The following is a 22,628-nucleotide window of genomic DNA, read 5'->3' as shown; positions in this document are numbered from 1 at the left end:
TAGGTACTTGTTTCCATGACATGGAGTGTGAGCCCAAGTTTTCCCGATTGCCTGATTAAAATTTAAGAAATTAAGCTTTTTAGTTTGATACAACTGTAGAATCATGTGCAATTTCAAGAAGTGGTACAGAGACATCCCCTAGTACCTTTTAGTCAATTTCCAACACTAGCAACATCTTGCCAAATTGTAGTACCATATCACAACCAGGATATTGACTCCGTTAAGGCAGGCCAAGACTCAACATTTCCATCACCAGAGGATTCCTCCTATTATCTGTTTATAGCCACACCCACTTCTCTCACACCCTCGCACCCTCTTTAACCCTGAAGACCATTGATCTCATTTCTTTTTTTTTTTTTTTAATTTTTTTAAATGTTTATTCATTATTGAGAGACAAAGAGACACAGAGCGAGCAGGGGAGGGGTAGAGAGAGAGGGAGACACAGAATCTGACGCAGGCTGCAGGCTCCGAGCTGTCAGCACAGAGCCTGACGCGGCGCTCGAACTCACGAACCGTGAGATCATGACCTGAGCTGAAGTTGGTCGTCCAACCAATGGAGCCACCCAGGCGCCCCTCTTCTCATTTCTATAATGTTGTCATTTCAAGGATGTTATATAAATGGAGCATATAGTATATAACCTTTGGGATTGGCTTTTTCACTCAGCATTACTCTCTGGAGATTCACCCTCATTTTTATGTATATCAATAGTTCATTCCTTTTTATTGCAGAGAAAGATTTCATATTATGGATATACCAGAGTTTGTTTAACCAGTCTCCCATTGAAAGGCATCTGGGTCGCTTCTAGTTTGGGACTATCAAGAATAAACATTATTCCATAAAAATTTGTGGACAAGTTTTTATGTGAACACAAATTTTTATTTCTCTGTGATAAATGCCCAGCAGGACAATTGCTGGGTTTTATAGCAATTGCACATTCAGTATTTCTTAAAAACTGTACTTTTCCGAATAAGACATGTAGCCACATGAAAAAATACTCATCATCACTAACGATCAGAGAAAAATCAAAACCATGATCACATATCATCTCACATTGGTCAGAATGACTGTTGTCAAAAAGACAAGAAGTAACAAGTGTTGGCAAGGATGTGGGGAAAAGGGAACCCTTATTCACCATTGTATTGGTGTGTCCACTACAAAAAGCAATATGGAGGTTCCTCAAAAGTTAAAAATAGAACTATCACACAATCCATCAATTCCATTTCTAGTTGTTTATCTCTTCACCAAAATGAAAACATTAATTCCAAAAGACCTAGGCACCCCCTTGCTTATCACAGCATTATATACAGTAGCCAAGATAAGGAAGCAAACTAAATGTCCATCAGTAGGTGAATGGATGAAGATGTGGTGTGCACACACATAGGAGAATAAACAAATAGCTAAATTGTTTTCCAAAGTGGCTGTGCCATTTTACATTAGGGCAGCAGTGCATGAAGATCCAGTTTTTCTATATCCTTGTCAGTACTTTGTGTTGTCACTATTTTTATTTACTTTATATTTGAAAGAAATGTTTAGCCATTCTGACAAGGCTGTAGTAATATCTCATTGTGGCTTTAACTTGCATTTCTCTAAAGTCTAATGATGATGAACACCTTTTATGTGTTTATCATTTGTCCTATTTGGTGAAATGTTGCTTCTTGTCTTTTGTCTATTTTCTAATTGGATTGTCTGGATTTTTTACAGTTCAGTTTTGAGAAATACGTACGTATTCTCAATACTTAACCTCTTACCAGTTTTATGATTTGTATGTAGGTTCTCTTAGTCTGTAGATTGTCTTTTAATACTCTTAACAGGATCTTTTTCAGAGCAAGTGTTTCATTTTGATAAAGTTCAATTTATTAATTTTTCATTTCATAGATAATGCATTTGGTGTCAAGTCTAAAGATTTCCTCCTTTCTACTTCCAAAGTTTTATATTTTTTTTCTAAGCCTTTCCTAAGAGTTTTATGCTTTATATCTGAGTAACTAGATCCATTTCAAGTTTTTATTAATTGATTAATTTATTTATTTTTAGAGAGCAAGTGAGGGAGGGGCAGAGGGAGAAGGAGTGAGAGAATTTCAAGCAGGCTCCACGCCCAGCATGCAGCTTGACATGGGGCTGGATCATGACCTGAGTGGGTCATGACCTGAGTCAGACACTTAACAGAGTGAGCCACCCAGGTGCCCCTTTGAGTTAATCTTTGTTGAAAGTAGGAAAATAAGTCAAAGCTCTTTTGTTTGTTTGTTTTTGGGTTTGCTTATTGATGTCCGACTATTTCAGCACCATTTATTGAAAACGTTATCTTATGTCTATTGAATTGCTTTTGCATTTAAAAAAAAGAATCAATTGAGTGTATTATTGGTGGGTCTGTATCAAGGTTCCCTATGGTGTTCTCTTTAATTTATGTGCTTGTCCCTCTGCCAGTGTCGCACAGGATTGATTACTGTAGCTATGGAAGTTTTAAAATTGGGTAGACTGATTCCTCCTACTTTCTTCTTATTAAAAAAAAAAACAAAAAAACAAAAAACAAAACTTTTAGTCATTCTAGTTCTTCTTCCTTTCTATATAAACTTTAGAATAATCTTGTCTCTATCTACAAAAATTTTTTCTGGGAGTTGATAGGAATTACATTCAGTTTGTATGTCAATTTGGGGAAAATTGTTTTTTTTGTTTTTGTTTTTGTTTTTTTTTTACTATGTTGATTCTTCCAATCCATAAACATATGTTTGTCCATTTATTTAGATCTTTAATTTATTTCATCACTGTTGTGCTGTTTTCACCCTTTAATTTCTATATATGTGTTGTTAGACTTACATCTAAGGATTTCTCTCTTTTTTAAAAAAAGATGGTAAATAGTATCATATTTTACATTCTGGTACCCGTGTGTTCATTGCTAGTAAACTGAAATGCAATTGATTTTTTTTTTTGTATGTTTATCTTATATCCTATTATCTCCCTGAATTAATTTATTTTAGGAGTTTTCTTAGGATTTTCTGCATAGGCAACCGTGCCATCTATAAACAGGGACAGTTATATACCTTCTGTCTGCTCTATATGCCTTTTATTTCTCTTTCCTATGTTATTGCACTGGCTAGAAGTTCCAGCACTATTTTGAATACGTGATAAGAGCAGACATTCTTTCCTTGTTCTCATTCCTAGAGGAAAGACTTTAGTTTTTCACCATTAAGTGTAACATTATCTGTAGGTTTTTTGTTGTTAACTCTGTCAACTTGAAGACGTTTTTCTATTCCTGTTTTTCTGAGAGTTTTTATCATTAGTAGATATGGATTTTTGCCCTATGCTTTTTCTACGTTAACTGATATTATTGTGTGATTTTTCTTCTTTAGCCTATTTATACGGTGGATTGCATTTATTGTTTTAAAATACTGAGCCATCCTTGCATCCCCAGAATAAACCCTGTTTTGTTATGGTATATATATATATTATATATACACACACACACACACACATATATATATATATATATATATACACCATATATACCATATATATATATACACACACATAATATACCATATAATTAAATATCTTTACTAGTTACAAGGTTATTCAAATGATGTATTTCATATTTTATGAAATACGTTTATACGGTGGATTGCATTTATTGTTTTTAAAATACTGAGCCATCCTTGCATCCCCAGAATAAACCCTGTTTTTTTATGGTGTATATATTTTACCATATATATATATTTATACACATAATATACATACAATTAAATATCTTTACTAGTTATAAGGTTATTCAAATGATGTATTTCATATTGGGTGAGTTGGGATACTTAGTTATTTGAGGAGTTGGTCCATTTCATCTTAGTTGTGAAATTAATTTTTGTAGATTTCTTTGTGGTATTCTTTAAGAATCTTGTTCATGTCATCAGGGTCTCCAGTGATCTCCCGTTTCATTCCTGATATTGGTAATTTGTGTCTTCTTTGTCAGTCTTGCAAGAAGTTTGCCAATTTTATTGATTTTTTCAATGATCAAACCTGTTTCATTGCTTTTCTGTATTGTTTTTGTGTTTTCAATTCCATTGAATGTGGCTTTTTATTATCTCCTTATTTTGGGTCTATTTTTTTCTTCTTTAGATTCTCGACGTGGAAGCTTAGATTATTGATTTGAGGATTTCCTTGTTTTCCAGTGGATGTGTTTAGTTCTGTAATTTCCCTCTCAGCGCTGCTTGTGCAGTTTCTCACAAGTTTTGATATGTTATATTTTCATTTTCCTCCACTTTAATGTATGTTTTGATCTCACTTGAGATCCTTCTTTCACCCATGAATTATTTAGGAAAGTGTTTTTTAGCTTTCAAGTGTTTGGAGATTTTCTTCTTTTTATTATTGATTCAGGTTTGATTCCATTATGCTAAGAGAACATACTCTGTATGATTTCAATTCTTTTAAAATTTTTAATTTTTGTTTATGGCCCAGGCTGTGTTCTCTCTTGATACATATTCCAGAGACACTTAAAAGGATATATACTCTGCTGTTATTGAGAGGAATATTCCATAAATGTTGAGTAGACCCTGTTGATTGATAATGTTTTGGGGGATTTTTCTTTTTTTTTTTAATTTTATTTTAATTTTTTAATTTACATCCAAGTTAGTTAGCATATAGTGTAACAATGACTTTAGGAGTAGATTCTTTTATGCCCATCCCCCCTCCCACAATGCCTCTAATAACCCTCTGCTTGTTCTCCCTATTTAAGAGTCTCTTATGTTTTGTTCCCCTCCCTGTTTTTATATTATTTTTGCTTCCCTCCCCTTGTGCTGATCTGTGCTGTGTCTTAAAGTCTTCATATGAGTGAGGTCACATAATATTTGTCTTTCTCTGACTAGTTTTGCTTAGGATAATACCCTCTAGTTCCATCCACATAGTTGCAACTGGCAAGATGTCATTCTTTTTGGTTGCCGAGTAATACTCCATTGTGTATATACCACATCTTTATCCATTCATCCATCGATGGACATTTGGGCTCTTTCCATACTTTGGTATTATTAATAGTGCTGCTATAAAAATTGGGATGCATGGGCCCTTTGAAACAGCATACCTCTATCCCTTGGATAAATACCTAGTAGTGCAATTGCTGGATTGTACGGTAGTTCTGTTTTTAATTTTTTCAGGAACCTCCATACTGTTTTCCAGAGTGGCTGCACCAGTTTGCATTCCCACCAGCAGTGCAAAAGAGATCCTCTTTCTCTACATCCTTGCCAACATCTTTCGTTGCCTGAGTTGTTAATGGTAGCCATTCTGACAGGTGTAAGGTGGTATCTCATTGTGGTTTTGATTTGTATTTCCCTGATAATGAGTGATGTTGAACATTTTTTCATGTGTCAGTTGGCCATCTGGATGTCTTCTTTGGAGAGGTGTCTATTTATGTCTTTTGCCCATTTCTTCACTGGATTATTTGTTTTTTGGGTGTTGAGTTTGATAAGTTCTTTATAGATTTTGGATACCTACCCTTTATCTGATATGTCGTTTTCAAATATCTTCTTCCATTCCATTGGTTGCCTTTTAGTTTTGCTGATTTTATCCTTCGCTGTGCAGAAGCTTTTTATTTCCATGTGGTCCCAGTAGTTCATTTTTGCTTTTGTTTCCCTTGCCTCTGGAGATGTGTTGAGTAAGAAGTTGCTGCAGCCAAGATCAAAGAGATTTTTGCCTGCTTTCTCCTCAAGGATTCTGATGGCTTCCTGTCTTATATTTATGTGTTTCACCCATCCATTTTGAGTTTATTTTTGTGTATGATGTAAGAAAGTGATCCAGGTTCATTTTTCTGCATGTTGCTGTCCAGTTTTCCCAGCACCACTTGCTGAAGAGACTGTCTTTATTCCATTGGATATTCTTTCCTGCTTTGTCAAAGATTAGTTGGCCATACGTTTGTGGGTCCATTTCTGGGTTCTCTATTCTGTTCCATTTATCTGAGTGTCTTTTTTTGTGCCATGGGGAATTCTTCTGTCTCCTTCTTGATTTTCTGTCCAGTTGCGTTATCCATCAGTGGGACTCCAATGTTGAAATCTCCAACTGTAATTGTGTATTCATTTATTTTTTTTTCAGTTCTATCATGTTTTACTTCACATATTTTACAATTCGGTTTTTGGTACATACCTATTTAGAGTTGCTGTTTCTTCCTGGAGGATTTATCCTTTCATCATTACATAATTTTGTTTTCTGTCTCCACTAATTTTCCTTTCTGTAAAGTCTGCTTTAAATAATATTAATATAAACCCTCTTGTTTTCTTTAATTTTTGTATTGTGTATCTTTGCTGTAGTTTTTCTTTCAACATGCCTACACCATTATATTTAAAGTGACCTTGTTGACAGCATAGAGTTAGGTCGTATTTTTTTAATTTAGTCTGCAGATCTCTGTCTCTTAATTTGTATATTTAGACTACTTACCATTTAATATAATTATTGCTATTTCATGAATAAGTGTGCCATTTTATGTTTTGTTTTCTATTTATTCTTTTGTTTTATTTTTTACTTCTCTCTTCTTCCTACTTTCCTGTGAGTATTGAATGTTTTTTAAAACTCCATATTGACTTATCTAAAGTGTTTTTGAGTACATCTCTTTTTATAACTTTTTTAGTTGTTACGTTATACTTACATATTTTATCACAGTTAATGACCTTCATCATTTTACCAGTTTGAGTGAATTGTGGAAACCCTTCCTCCCTTTATGTCACTTTACCGTCCCCATTTATCATATAATTTCATAAATATGTTCTCTGTATGCACTTAGAACCTCATCATACCATGTTATAATTTTTACTTTAACCTTCGAAAATAATTTGGAACACTCCAAAGTAGAAAATGTATAGGGTTTACTCATAATTTTGCTTACCATGTCTTTTTTTCCTTTCTGATCTCTCCTTTCATTATTTCTAAAATTTCTCTTTTCATTGTTTCCTTTCTGTTTTAGAGAACTGTTTATTCTTTTAGAATTAAGTCTGCTGGTGGTAAATTATCTTAATTATTTTTAATGTTTCCAGGCATTTATTTTTTATTAAATATATTGTTAAATTTGTTTCCATACAGTACCCATTGGTCATATCAACAGGTGCCTTTCTCAATGCCCATTACCCACTTTCCCTTTCCCGCACCCCCATCAACCCTCAGATTGTTCTTAGTATTTAAGAGTCTCTTATGGTTTGCCTCGCTCATTCTCTGTAACTTTTTTTTTTTCCCCACTTCCCCTCCCCCATGGTCTTCTGTTAAGTTTCTCAGGATCCACAAGAGTGAAAATATATGGTATCTGTCTTTCTCTCCAGGCATTTAATTTAAAAAGAAAAAATCCATTCATTCATTTGAATTCCAATGTAGTTAACATATAGTGTTAAATTCCTTTCAGGTGTGCAATATATATATATATATATATATACACATATATATATATGTATGTATACATACATACCTATATGCCACATATTCTTTATACATTAATCTACCAATAGGTACTTAGGTTGCTTCCATAATTTGGCTACTGTAGATAATGCTGAAATAAACATGGGGTGCATGTATCACTTTGAATTAGTGTTTTTGTGTTCTTTGGTTAAATATACAGTAGTGTGATTACTGGGGTAGTTCTATTTTTAATTTTTTGAAGAACTTTTATGCTGCTTTCTACAGTGGCTGCACCAGTTTGCATTCTCACCAACAGCGCATTAGTATTCCTTTTTCTCCACATTCTTGCCACACTTGTTTATTATGTTTTTGATTTTAGCCATTCTGGTTGGCGTGAGATGATATCTCATTGTGGTTTTGATTTGCATTTCCCTGATGATGAGTGATGTTGAGCATTTTTCATTTGTGTTGGCTATCTATATGTCTTCTTTGGAGAAATGTGTGTTCATGTCTTCTTCCCATGTTTAATTGGATTGTTTGCTTTTTTGGTGTTGAGTTGTCTCTGTTTTTATATACTTTGGATACTAACCATTTGTCAAATATGTCAGTTGTAAATATCTTCTTTAATTCTGTAGGTTGTCTTTTAGTTTTGTTGAATGTTTCCTTTGCTGTATGGAAGCTTTTTATCTTGATGCATTCCAATATTTTATTTTTGCTTTTGTTTTCCTTGTTTTAGGAGACATATCTAGAAAGATGTTTTGGGGGCCAATGTCAGAGAAATTACTGCCTATGCTCTCTTCTAGGATATTTATGGCTTCACGTCTCATGTTTAGCTCCTTAATCCATTTTGAGTTTATTTTTGTATATGGGGTAAGAAAGTGGTCCAGTGTGTAGCTGTCTAGTTTTCTCAACACTGTTTGTTAAGAAAGAAACTGTCTTTTTCTCGTGCATATTCCTGCCTTATTTGTCAAAGTTTAATTTACCATGTAATTATGAGTTTATGTCTGGGTTTTCTATTCTTTTCTATTGATCTGTGTGTCTATTTTTGATATTGATAAATTATCTTAGTTTTTTCTTTATTTGTGATGCCATGTTTTATCCTTCATTCTGGAAGGATATCTTTACTGGTTATAAGATTCTGGATTGAAACTTCCAATTTTTTCAGCATTTGAAAAACATTGTTCTATTTCTTTCTGGTTTTCATGGTTTCTCATGAGAAAACCATTTTCATTCAAATTGCTATGCTCTGTAAGTTAATGTAATTTTTCTTGCACTGCTTTCAAAATTATCTTTGTCTTAACTTTTCTGAAGTTTAACCATGATATGTCTTGATACGCATGCATTTGGATTTATTCTCTTTGGTGTTTGTTCAGCCTCTTGAATGTGTAGCTTTATGTCTTTTGCAAATTTGTGTGTATTTATCTGCTATTTCAGCACTTTCTCAGCCCTCTCTCTTTCTCCTTTCATAATGAGACTCTGACATAAATATTAGGTCTACAGCTCCCTGAGGCTCTTTGCATTTTTTCCCTAGGCTATTTTTTAATCTGTGGTATAGTTTGAGTAATTTCCATTGTCCAATTTTCAAATTTCCTCATTCTTTCTTTTATCCCTCAATTCTGCTCTTGAACCCATCTACTGTATATATTTAGATAATTTAATAATAATTAATAATAATTCTAAACAATTTAGAATTGTTTAGTTCTAAAAATTTCTTTTAGAGTTTTCTTTATATCTTCTATTCATTTCCTGAGACTTCTTGTCTTTTTTATGAGTCTCTATATATTTCATTTAAGTGTGTCTGTAATTGCTCACTGAAGAGTTTTATGATGGCTATTTTAAAATCTATGTCCAATAAGTGCGATGTCTTGTCATCTCAGTGTTGGCATCTATTGATTGCTTTTTCCTTCAGCTTAAGATCGTTTTAGTTCTTGGTATAATTTTTTTTTCTTCTTTTTGTTGAAACCTACACATTTGGTGTTATCATGTTATGAGATTCTATGTCTCACTTAAGTTTTCTGTTTTTGTTGGTTTCCTCTGACACTGTTCTGTCAGAAGAGAGATCCCACCTCATTACTGCTAGATTGGAATAAAAGTCCAGGTTCCTCACTCAGTCTCTGCCAATACCCAAGGGCAGGGAGCTCCTTATTAGAAGCTGTTGGGTGGGGAGGCAGTGGAGGAGTTCTGGCTCCCACTGATACTACCCTTGGTGTTAGGGATAGGAGTGCCTCATTATTCCTTATTATTCCCACTGTTACCAATATCAAGTGACACTAACAACTACCAACAAGAGGCAGAAGGACTCATTACTGCTAGAGAAAGTGAAAGTCCTAACTCTCCACTAGGCCTCCTCCTATGCCACTCCAGCAGAGGAGAGTGGCATCTTACTACTCTCAGTGGGGATGGAAGGCCAAGCTCCCTAGGAGGAGAGGATGGCCTCATTATTTTTTGGAAGAGATGAAAATCCTGGCTGCCTTCTTAGCTGTCTCTCTGAAAGCACTGTTTGAGATTAGGATGCTTCGTCACCTCAGCATTGTGGAAATCTAGGCTCTTCCTCTGGCTTTTGCTGGTGAAAGTGGGATTCAGACCACTGTGTTTGCCAGGTTGTTTGGCTAGAGGCAAGTGGTTACTATCTCAACATTTTCTTTCTTGTTGAACTTTGTTAATCCTTTGGCGAGAGGCAACCTGCTTTTGTTGGAGGTTTTGTTTTCTGTGCCTATTGATGTTTCTGGGTTGCCAGTATCTTTAGCTCCAAGTCTGGGATATACAGGGCAAAAAGAAATTTCAGGAACTTGCCACAGTATTATTCATGAGTTCTGAAGGCCCTAGTTGGTCTGCCTTCTCTTTTTCCTCTCATATTCTTCTTATATTTGTTTTATATTTTATATCCAGGGGTTTTCAATGTACCTAGAGGGAAGAATAGATAAAATATGTTTATTACAACTTTCTGGAAGCAGAAATTTCTAGACTGCCCAAATTTTCATGATAAGCAGGAGATCCAAGTTTAGTATAAATTCTCCTGTTTTGTCTTTATAAATCTTGAAAACTAACTTTTAAATAACAGGTAGGCTCAGGGCACATGGGTGGCTCATTTGGTTAAATGTATGACTTCAGGTCATGATCTCACAGCTCATGGGTTCAAGCCCCACATAAGACTCTGTGCTGAGAGATCAGAGCCTGGGATCTACTTCAGATTCTGTGTCTCCCTTTCTCTCTGCCTCTTTCTGCTCACACTCTGTCTCTGTCTCTGTCTCAAAAATAAACAAAAATTTTTAAAAAAATTTAAATAACAGGCAGGCTGAGTGCAAAATGTCTGTTGGCCAACAGTCTGTGTACTCTGCTCAGTTCATTAAGAAATTAACTTTCTCTCACTAAGATTTGCCATTTTTTACCTCATATGTAAATTTCTTTCATTTGTCCAGAGATGGCATTGCTCACAAACTTAACTATCAAGGGAATAGCCAAGAAAGAGGAATTTATCAGGAAAAGATCACTGGACAACCGAATGTCAAAATGTCCATCCACTGAAGTTCTTGTACATTATGAATAGATAATAAGCATTTAGGCTTCCACTTAGGACATGATTTTTTTTAATATATAAAATAAAATCACATAACCACATAGAGAAAGTCAGCCCACTTTCCAAAACACAATACAAATTAGAGGAGATAGGATTTCCTGAGTCAGGAACACCAAAAATATTAAAAAGTAAAAAAAAAAAAAAAAAAAAAATTACAGTGAAGCAGAAGAGAAATTATAAAATTTACTCAAAACAGCCAATTTCCCAAAGAAACACTGGCTCCACAGTGTTGGTAGGCACAGTCTTGTATACTTTTAATAGGTGCTGAGGGTCTTCTTTAATCTGTGTGCAGTTCAAGTATTGATATTTATAATGAGAACTTTAAATTTTAAGAATTTATATTATTATTGCCACCCTCTGTCTTATGCAAGTCTATAACTACTTAGCTAAGAAAAAAATAATTATTCAGAGGGGAAAAAAATAACTACTTCTTATAGAGCCCCTACCATGTGTTAGTATATTAGGAGGTTTACTACAGTTTTTATTTTAATTTTTATGGCAACTTTAGGAAACAGATTCTGTTATTTTCCATATTAACTGGTTGAGAAATTGAACTTAAAAGTTTATGAGTAATTTTATAAAAGCTCTGGCTAATCAGTCACCATGATAAGATTTTCATCCAATCAAGACTTCAGTGTTCATGCTCGTAACCAGTCTGTAATATGAATTCCAAGGTGTTGAGATCACATGTTTTAAACTAGGGAAGGTGATTTTTGGCATCTAGAAATTGCATTAATGTTAAGGTACTTGGATTGGCTACATAGCAGCAAAAACTTCCATGCCAACATTGAGTATTTGTGTCCTTCAAGCAGGTCCTGGGGTCTTGATAGGTAACTCTCAAAGATGCTTCTCAGCTTCCTGGGTCAGGAACTATAGGCTCCAGGAAACTAAGGATTCGCTCTCCTATGAGTGATTGTGGCAGCAACACCACTGTGCTTGGTGTTCAGAGCAGGTGTACTCTCTTTTTAATTGCCGATTTTCAAACAAAATTGTCCATGGTAACAGGCAGTATTTGCAAAAGTATATAAATAATATAAAGTAGGAGCGTTTATGAGATCCAGAAGAGACTCTTACTGTATAAAGACAAGAGAAGGATAACTTGGCTTCTGCTGTCCTGGGACAGATTCCATGCACATTACTATGCATACAGGCTATTTCTTTGGTATAAATAGGCATCCCATTACAATGTGGTGACTAGCCAAAGAAGAGCAGAGGGTTCTAAGCTACAGATCTGTTCACCTAATATTTTCTAATGTATTGAAGAGGCAGTGAGCAACAGTAGCCTGGAGAAAAATCATTATGCTGGGTCTGGGTTGTACTTCCCATTTTAATTAAATTTTGTGTATGTCCATTCTGTCCAGGCCCTCGCCCTATGGTCCATGCTCTTTTGCATGGCCAATGAAATCAGTAAGAGCCTATCATTTGAAACTTGGAGGCATCTAAGCTATTTTGTCATATTTGCTAGGCAGAAGGCTAGTGTTTTCTGAGGATGTTTGGCATACACTTTCAGGCTAAGGGTGTCAAGTGATAGACTGAAGGGCTCTCTGGTTGCCAGTTCATATGTTAAAGGGGTTCCTTCTCATCAGCTTATCTATTGCATTCAGTGCTCTTCCCCATTTTTCTTCTTAGCAGCAGATATCCCAGCAATGAAGAGAACAGCATGTGCAGGCATAGGTTGATGATCAGGTGGTGGTACCAGTTAGACTTTTTGTGAGCATGATCTCTGTTGGTAGGTGACTAAGGAAGGGAGGGACCGGGTGTGTTTAAGCCACAGTTCTGCAAAGAAAAAAAACTGATTAGAATTTGCTGAAGGTTCATTAAAGAAATCAGAAGAGTATTATTTGCCTGTGAAGAATGGCTTATGTTACTTTTTTTCAGACCCAACTAGGTAATTTCATATTAGTCAAATATGACTTGGTACCATCACAAAGCTTCAGTAGCATGTATTTATGCCTTATACACCTTTCTTTCACTTTTATTTATTTAATGTTGATATTTGCTTTACCCCAAACCCTCTCTAGCAAAAAGAGAATGTAATTAAAGATGGGTAAAATCAGTTTTGCTTTGAGCTGCTTCATAGTAAAATCTTGCAGTAGTGACAGACTTATCATGTCATCTGTATTCACATAGGGAAATCAAAACATGAATTATTTCACTACTCTTTTTTCTCAAAATGTATTAAACAGCAAAATAATTAACTTACTGTATCAAGTCATTCTATTTAGGCTGATTATTTCAATATATATTAAGCATTTGCAAAAAGAGATTGTGTGGTCTGACCACATTTCCTTTTTATGTTTTTATCTGAGTCAGAGCATGAGTCAAAACTGAAGGCAGCATTTCTTATAATCACAGTCTTGTTGTTTTCCTTTGATGTTTTTAGGTGGCCAAGTGAAAAGTACCAAAACTTTGGCCTCCCTTTTCTGAAAGCATCGGCTCTCTGTCAGATCCGGGATAATGGACGTAAAGGACAGGCGACATCGCTCTCTGACCAGGGGACGGTGTGGCAAAGAGTGCCGCTACACAAGTTCCTCCCTGGACAGCGAAGACTGCCGTGTGCCCACGCAAAAGTCCTATAGCTCCAGTGAGACTCTGAAGGCCTATGACCACGACAGCAGGATGCACTATGGAAACCGAGTCACAGACCTCGTTCACCGGGAGTCAGATGAGTTTCCAAGACAAGGTATGTAGAGCTGACCTCACTGAGTTGCTCTGAGCTGCCTTACATTTTTGACTTGTACAGTTGTGCGTCGATCACTGAGGTTGGTAAAAACCGAAGCACAGCCTGCTGGCATCATCTCCCCATTAGAGTTTAGTGTAAGAGAACAATTCTTACATCGACCTGTATCAGAATCCTGTGGGAATTATAGAAGTGCCTTTTTTGTCCTGGACACTGTATCCCTTGACAATTTGGTGGTTACTTTGGAGCCCCACAGTAGCAGGTTTTGATAGATGAAATAAGGTACAGCAAAGTCTGGGCTCCATAAGGAGTAGTCCCTTAGTCTATTCTGAATCCCTGTCCTCAGGAACAGAAAATTATCTGTGGTTTTTAAACTGTTTTTTGTTCCTTTCCCTTGAACCCGCCCCCATACAAACTTCCAAGAGTTCAAATTTCTACTGTTTTACACGTTGAGCTTCTCAGATTCTGTTTGAACAAATGGTAAATTGATTATAACATATTCGAACCTCCCCTATCCTGTGTAATATATAATTTCCTTCCACCTCATATGTGGTGTTAATCTTGAGTTATGCATTTGTCTTTCGGTGTTTCAGAGCATAGGTGAACTGATGTATGTTATTTAACCAATTCCACATATATAATTCTCCCTGCTACTTACACCAAATCTTATTTGTCTTACAGTATTTTGATTTCTCAAGGGAGGAGAATATTTTTCTCAAGTGCTAACAGTTGGCATTCTCTTCATATCCAATATCCATGAGGAAGTTTGTCATCACTTGTCAGGGGTTGCTGTAAATGTATGGATATATAGACTAAAGCATAAACAGTGCTGAGAGGCAGTATGGCTACGTTGACTCACTAGCTCCATGTCTTCTGCTTTGTGTACCAGCCTTGTCGTGTGTGATTTACATTAACAGCTTAGCAAAATCACAAGTGAATACACAAAAATACAGTGAATGAGCTGGGAAGGTTCACTTGACCAGTACCAAGGGTGGAGGCCCTGCCTGCTAGATTATAGCATCATTGTTTATCACATTGATTCTTTATTTCTTGTTTCATGTTCTGTTAGTGACTGTTACAGCTAATTTAACTCCTCATGAGATACTTCAACTTGTGTCTTAGTTCTTTAGGACTGCTGTAACAAAAGATCATAAACTGGTAGATTGTAAACAATAGAAATTTATTTTGTATATGGAGGATAGGAAGTCCAATGTGCTAGCATATTTAATTGTCTGGTGAGAGCTAGCTTCCTGGTTCATTGACAGCTGTCTTTTCCTGTGTCTTCACATAGCTGAAGAGGACAGGGGGAGTTTTCTGGGTCATCTTTTATAAGGGCACTAAACCCATTCATAAAGGTTCTATCTTCATGACTCAATCACCTCCCCAAAACCCCACCTCCAAATACCACGGGGGATTAGGTTTCAATATAAGAATTTGGAAGGGGTGTGTGTCACAAACATTCAGTCATAGCAGCTTTGAAATTCTATTCCTGGTAGAAAACACCATGCATGTGTATTTTCTCTCTGTTACACACATACCATCACACAAATACACATACATACACACATGCGTGCGTGCGCACACACACGTAACCCAGTGGTTATTCTAAAACACATGTTCTCCTATGCTCCCATAGCCTACCTCCAGTTTTTATATTTAACAGAATATTTAAAAATTCAGCATAGAAACAGTTAAAATTGTATTTTCACTGCAATTGTAGACTTTGCAGGATACAATTTTTATTTAATCTACACTCTCATTTTCTGAGTTATCTTCATGTAAATAAAGCACACTTCAAACAAGGGGTGGGTTACTTGAAAATTGCTCTGTATCACATGTCTTTGATCTGTGAGTAACTTCAACAAATGTTTTATTTCACTGAGTTGTCTCTTGACCCCAAAGTGCATGAGTGGGAATTGGGGGAAAATATGAAAAATCACAGCTTAATTAATTAAGGAAGTGTTCAAATTTCCAGTATAGAATAATAGGACCCTTATTTGTTATTTCCAAGAGTATCTCTAATACAAAACACAAATATTCTGAAAGGTGATGCACATTCAGCATGGTTGAAAGCCTTTCATTTTCTGCTGTATTTTTGGTTTTATTTATAGTGTTACTGCATACACTCTTGTTTCTTATGATTCTGTGCTGAAATGTAGACCCTTTTTCCTTAGTCTCATTAAAGGTGCATCCCGGTTTCTGGATCATTGTGCAGTGAGCTGTAGATCCTAGATTATTGTTGAATTGTGGATTGTCCTGTCACCTTTTCCCTTATTAATATTTACATAAAATGAAATCAAATGCTTGGGATTTTATGTTCAAATATACCTTTATTCCTGTTTAATCTTGTTCCTCTCTATTGATAATAATGGAAGTTGCTTGGCCATATCAAACTCATAGCTTTGCAATTAACAATTCACACATGCCGTGTGTTGTTATTGAGCCCATATTTGTTTGTGTAATGTGTTTGCATGAATTAAAAACTGTGCAGGCCAAAAGTAGAAATGAAAAGGCATTGGAAAGTATTTGCATATGCAAGTGCAATTCCTTCTGAAGACATCTATGAATTTATGCATGAAAGTGTAGTCAGAGTCTGAGTGGATCTACTTTGATGGGTTCTAAAATTGAACTCAGGAAGTAAATAAGCACATATTTAAAGAGAGGAAGAACAGGAGATACAATCTGGTGAGCATCACATTCAACGTGAAACTTAGCTACTACAGAGAGGGTTAAAATAAATTTTACTCTCAGCAATAACAATAATTTTTAAATGTCATGCATTTCTCATTTTATTTTCTTATTCATGAAATCAAAGAGCAGGATCATTTCAGAACTTATTAGCCTAGAGATACATTAGCAAGGATCATGGCGGGATCATCTCCTGTGGTATTCTTATTTAAAACCCAAGACACTGATCATAAAACAAACATGCTTCTCACATTCAAGCAAGTTTGGCAAACACAGTTGGATGACTCTTCCGTTGCTCAGAGTGGAAAAGAATTGCCAGCTAGTAAAAGTGATGTGGGGCCAGGGTCAGACCCTGTCCAGTTCCCTTGCAAGTATCTGCAAGTATCAAAGGCAAGAAGCTGCCAGATCCCAGCAGGAGAGATAGGCTAGATGTTCCCATGAGAAGCTTATGGAAGCTCTCATCAAATTATATCTTCTTTGCTTGCTTTCAGCACAGAATCAGCCTCTGCTGCTAAGGAGAGACAATGCAAATTACCTGTCTGGCCTCTATTATTCTGGATCCTCCTGGTGTGAAGGGTGAAAAATGCTGACCTTAGGTCTATGGCCATTGGAGTAATTAGTAATTAGTAAATGACTAATTCTGCACTGAATAGCACCCTAGTAGTCTGAGAGTTAATGCACCTGACAAAACTGACCAGTGGTCTGATCTCTGGTTAGACCTAGCCCCAGGATAACCTGTGAAATAGATGCCACTTTAAATAATGAAGGTCAGCCAAGTGCCCAGGCAGATTGTCTGAGCTTGTTCTTTGGGACCCTGACGTTAGGGTGTAGAGCAGCACGACACACAAGACATCTCCCCGTGGCTTGGGAGCCTAAAGTTAGACCTGAGCTCTGCTTTGCATATTTATGTGCCTGTGACTCTGGTCCACACTCTATGTCTCACCATTTTCAGGTGTATTAAACATGATTAACAAGAACAACAAAAGAATAATGGCTGATGTTCACTGAGCACTTTTTATATGTTAGATGTCAGTCTGAGAATTTTGCTTATATTGATTCAGATAATGTTCAAAACAATATTGTGAAGTGGATTCTATTAGTATCCCCTTTTTCATGGATAAGGAAGCTGAGGCATGGAGAGGTTAAATAAATCATCCCGAGGTCATAAATGTAGGAATTGATGAAGACAGCGTTTAAATCCAGGAAGTTGGATTCAAGAGCTATGTTTGGAACTTGAGCCACTGTGTTTGATCACCTCCCAAATAAGTAAATAAATAAAAATAAGACATTAAAGCCTTAGTCAAAAGCTATGGTGTTCAGTTTATAAAACTTTTAAATATCGACACCTTTAAACAATTCTGACTATAGGAACTACAGCTGCTAACGTTGATTGAATGTACAATGAACAAGACCACCAGCTCTGATGATGTATATTCCTATTCTCACCCATTTGCCTCCATTTCCATGGCTGTCCCAGACTCCCTGCAAATGTGCCCACTTATACTAGCTCTCCACCACAGCTGTAGGAAAAAGTTCCTGCTGTCAGAATGTGTGCTAGGCTGTCTGCACCGATTCTTGGCCCTCCCCTATAGTCATCACCTCTTTGCACAACCTCTCAACCTGGAACACTAACCAAGAAAGGTGTTGCTATCTAAATGATATTGCTCAGGTAAGCAGAACTGACTGGTTTCTATGCTAGGCAAGGCCCAGTGGGCCAGAGAGTTCAGCCAGGCTTCTCATGGCTCAAAAAGCCTTTCTTTCCAGTTAGTAGCTCTCAAGTCTCTTGAGAGGGGGCCAAGATTGAATTCTTTCTCTGCATCTCGGGCTGTCTCTTTGGGTCAAGGTCGAAGAAAGAATTGGGGGAAGATTGGATTTTTGAAAATATGCTTCCATCAGTTCTCTCAATCGGTTCTAGCACAGAAATCACTTTCACCTACCCTTTGATGCACTGAAAAAATCCATAAAGACATAAACACATACATTTTAGGCTAAGTTTGATTTTGGTAGTTTATAAGCCAATTTTCTTTCTTGTTGTCTTTAAAATAATTCAGGCAATATGTTTTACTCTGTGTAATTTGGCATAGCATAAATTTAACCTGTGTTAATGAGTTAAAAACTCACTAGTAAGCTAAAGTGTTACCTGAATTCATTCAATCAGTGTATAGAAGACTTGTTGAAATACTCGGGAAACCTGTGAGCATTTCTGCCTGTATCATTGTCTTAAAGTAGTTATTTTTCCACTGCACCCAAAGCAACAGTTAGAAAGATTCTGTTTTGAAAACCCTAGACCTTTACCTACAAAGAACATGTTTTAAGTTTTAGTGAAGTTCAAAAGTTTGTCAGGTGAGTATTTGGAAGGCTAAAAAGTACCTTGAAAAGATTGCTTTTAATTTATTCATTTATTCTCCCACCTCTAGGCAGAACTTCTTTTCATAAACTCACCTGAGAATAAAATGCTGCTTCTTATTTTTTGGCTGTGTTGTTGAGTTTTTTGTTTTTTGTTTTTTGTTTTTTTTTTTTCTTTTTAGGAAAAGAGAATCTATAACCGTTCAGTGTAATATGATCCATTGTCTCCTTGCTGACTAACTTGAATCCTTTTAGCTTCCTTTGAGAGGCATAGGGGAGAGCAGTTAAGAATGCAGACCCACAGCTAAACTGTATTCCAGTACTGATGGGTTCCATTAGTGTGAGCTTGATCCAATTCTAGAACATGGACTCTCTAAATCCTATTTTCCCCCTTCTTGAAAGTTCCCACCATTATAGTTATTGGGATCATTATGATTATGCATTCATCATTCTATGGATGCTGCCAGTATTTTAATAGGCACTGAATAAATGCTGGTGGTTATCATGATTGTCATTTTAAGCCTGTTGCCAACAAAAGTGGTCATCATCTGGTCTCTGCCTCTCATAATATTTCATGCAAGAGAAATATTTTTTGCCTCAGATTTGTTTCTTATGACTTGTAAAAACTCTGACATCTTCAAATCCAGAAGTTTTCTTCGTCATTGATAGAGCGTGTTTGACTCCCTATGTGCCATAACTTTTGCTACCAAAGATGAACATAACTCATACACTATTTTCTTATTTTTAGAAAGGAAGGAAAGATACCATCTAACAACTGTCAGCTGATGCCAACACACTGTAAGAGAGTTGCTAGTCAGACAATTTTACAAGTGAAAGAAAGAAAGAAAGATGCTCTAAGGCAGTGTCATTGGATACAAGCTTTTTTTTAATGATGTTCATTTTATGGCATATAAACGTGAATTTTAGGGCTGGGTTTAATTAAGAGAAGACTTTATCCATATAAACTCTAGAGAAAAGTAATCCATTGTCATCACTCTATGTCCTTGTCACCTAGTGATTCCGTCTCCTCTGGATTTTCTTTATTGTAGTTATTGCTCTTCTAGGATTAAATATATATTTTTCAAAATATACTCTTTATGTTTGCCCAATTATTGTCCTTTAAACAGTTCTCTAGTGTCAACTCTGTGTTCAACTTTAGATCTAACTTTTTTTTGAATTGTATTTCTTTTTTTGCTCTTTTTCTGTGGTAATTCTCCACTTTCACCCTTATCCCTCCGCTTTTTCTTTTCCATGGCACTTTCTCTATAACACTCTAGTTCATATAACTTCAACATTCACTGTTTCCACTCTGCAAGGCTTTTTCAGTTACAAGTGAATGTAAGACAATATTCCTGCTGAAACGAGCTTATGCAAAAAATATGATGCTTTGTCTTATATCACTGGAGAATCTGACAATGCTTACACATACCATCTCTTATTTCTCATTCTCTATAATTGTCTTTATTCCTTGGAGATATGTATTTGAAGATGTCTGATGATAACCCCACTCCCATATTCTCTGCCCTCTGTAACGTCACTGGAAAGAGTCAGATTCAGAGAAATGGGGCATGTGTCACTCGGATTTTACCTGGCCATGTTTTAGACTTAAGCCTACTTTGTGCTTGGAGATAGCTGTGGTAAGTGCCTCCTAAAGCTGGTGGAATGAATTCCAAATAGGAAAGTCTGGTTCTGATATCAGGAGTGGGTAAGGAATACTAACTGGCCTCATAACAAATGCTCCCTACCCTGCTAATGCTCAAGTCTAAGATAAATGGTCTTTCCAAGGTCCATTTCGACTTTTCTAACTGCTCCTGGAATATGTCTTTTGAAATAGTCCAGTAAGAAACTTAATTGTCTTTTCCTCAAAATCTGTTTCCATTTTTATATCCTAGCTTTTGGTAACTAGTTTCACAACTCTTACATTTTGGTCTTCCAAGAAGACTCTATCTTTTTTTTTTTTTCTTTATATTGATATTCACCAGATTATGATGGTTATTCTTTCTTATCTTTTTGTCTAACTTCCTCATTCCATGTTAAGTGTCCAGCATTTCAAGACTGGAAAACTACTTCAACATTTAAATTGCCTCCTTACCTTAGTCCTTTCCCTGATACTTTTTTTTTGTATCATAGATAGTATTGCATTTCTAAAACATCACCCTGTTTTGCCCCTTTACCCTAATTAAATATATTTTGTGGTACCCATGAGGCAACTGTGTTAGGTTATAGAGTATAGTAATGAATAATGCAAACATGGTCTGTAAGCACACAAAGCTTGGCAATCTTGGAGAAGAAAGATATAATAGACATGTACCTAGGTACTTCTGATAAACACCACAAAAGAAAATAGCATCTGGTTCTGAAGTGGCATCTAACTCAGAATTGTGCATCAGGAATGTCAGAAATTGTGACATCCTTTCATACACTTGAAGGATAAGGAGTTGGATGCTCAGAGTGGCAAGAAGGAGTTTTCAGGCAAAAGATAAGGCATATGCAAAGGTCCAAAGATGGCAGAACTTGGTCATTCCAAGAATCTAAAAGTTCAGGTTAGCTGAATGTGGAGTGGGGACAAATGAGCTAGAGTGGTAGCATAAAACCAGGTCATGAAGGCTTTTTGAGGAGATAATTCTGGCTTCTGTTTCCAGAATATATTACAGAGAGACAAGATGCTCAGTGAGGTAGATTAGGAGAGTGTGTTTCATTGAGGCAAGAGAGTTTAATAGTCTGAACCGGAATAATGGAGATGGTTTGAAAAATGTTGTGCTACAAAGATTGTTGACTTTTTAGGGCATTGTAAAATTAGAGGCAGCTATATTGTTTTGGGACTCTTGGGCATTGACTGCTTTCTTCTCCTGCAAAGAGAATATTACCTTTTTGATGTTGAGTTTACTTAAAGATACAGGAAAGGTCAATGTTTGTAAATAAGCCCTTAGATGTGAGTGCATAGATTGTTAGTTCAAATTCTCCTGGAATGGTTACATAAGCCTGTAAATAAGCCCTTAGATGTAAGTGCATAGATTGTTAGTTCAAATTCTCCTGGAATGGTTACATAAGCCTAAGCATAAAAATGTAACATTGTTACAAGAATTTGGATTTTTTTCCCCCTCAACATTTTTAGGTGCCTGCTTATGCAAAGAGTAGCATCAGCAGCAGACCACCTTCTATGGATACAGGGCAAGTAAAATACAGAAAAAAAAAGCATCATGCTCTACCTTCCTCTTTTCCACATGATCACAATACCTTGTTTGTTCTCTATCTTTGGCTAAATAAATTTAAAAAAGCTCATAGCATGTGTGTGGGGGCATGTGTGTGTGTGTACAAGCGAGTGTGTATTTTATTTCTGCCAATTGATAACTTGACTAGCCAAGCTGAGGATGTTTAGAATGTGGGATCAAAACTTTCTGGCAACTGATGGGACAAGCAAGGTGAGGGAGAGAAGAAGATTCAAGGACTGAAGTTTCTGGTTATGGCAACTGTCCAAATGTTAGTACTAATCACTGGGGTTTTGAAACAGGGGATGAGCTGGTGTGTGGGTAAAGTTAGTATGTGCAACTGTGGACCTTTTGAGTTGGAGGTGCCCTTAGGCCATGCACATGTAGATGCTTAATAGGCAGTTGAATGTACAGCTCTAAATTCTGCTGAGAGATTTGTGCTGGATAGAGATTCAGGAGTTGACAGCTAATAATGTTCATGGGACTCAGTGTGATCATCCTGGAAAAATGTGCAAGCAAAGAAATAAGAAGCTCACATAGGAGCACAGCTGATCAAGGACAGGAAAAAGAAGAAGATCATCCAAACAGAGTGGGGAGGGAGGAACTTACTTTGCATCCTCTACTCAGTCTGAACTTGACCGACTCTTCCAGGCATAAATAAATAAAACAGTACTAGTTTTATTTCCCACTCCCCTACTCAGAGTTGGCCTCCTTTTGAACCCCTAAATCAGAGATCACAAAGTTAATGCACACAGGCATACTTAGCCCCTAGATATA

The 22,628-nt window shown here is 36.3% G+C and overlaps 1 protein-coding gene across 14 annotated transcripts in view; it reads left to right on the top strand.

Annotated features, from left to right (window-relative positions):
• Positions 1 to 22,628, top strand: part of TENM2 (teneurin transmembrane protein 2) — a 1,977,527-nt gene that overhangs the window by 1,015,314 nt on the left and 939,585 nt on the right. For all 14 annotated transcript variants that reach the window (XM_045502305.1, XM_045502315.1, XM_045502361.1 and 11 more), the window contains one exon: positions 13,312 to 13,611. In XM_045502305.1, the coding sequence (XP_045358261.1) occupies positions 13,386 to 13,611 (226 nt within the window). In that variant the 5' untranslated portion in view covers positions 13,312 to 13,385. The remainder of the gene's footprint in view (positions 1 to 13,311; positions 13,612 to 22,628) is intronic.

This window comes from Leopardus geoffroyi, chromosome A1, assembly GCF_018350155.1.
Source record: "Leopardus geoffroyi isolate Oge1 chromosome A1, O.geoffroyi_Oge1_pat1.0, whole genome shotgun sequence".
Classification (NCBI taxonomy): Eukaryota; Metazoa; Chordata; class Mammalia; order Carnivora; family Felidae; genus Leopardus; species Leopardus geoffroyi.
This window is presented reverse-complemented; position numbering and strand designations above follow the sequence as displayed.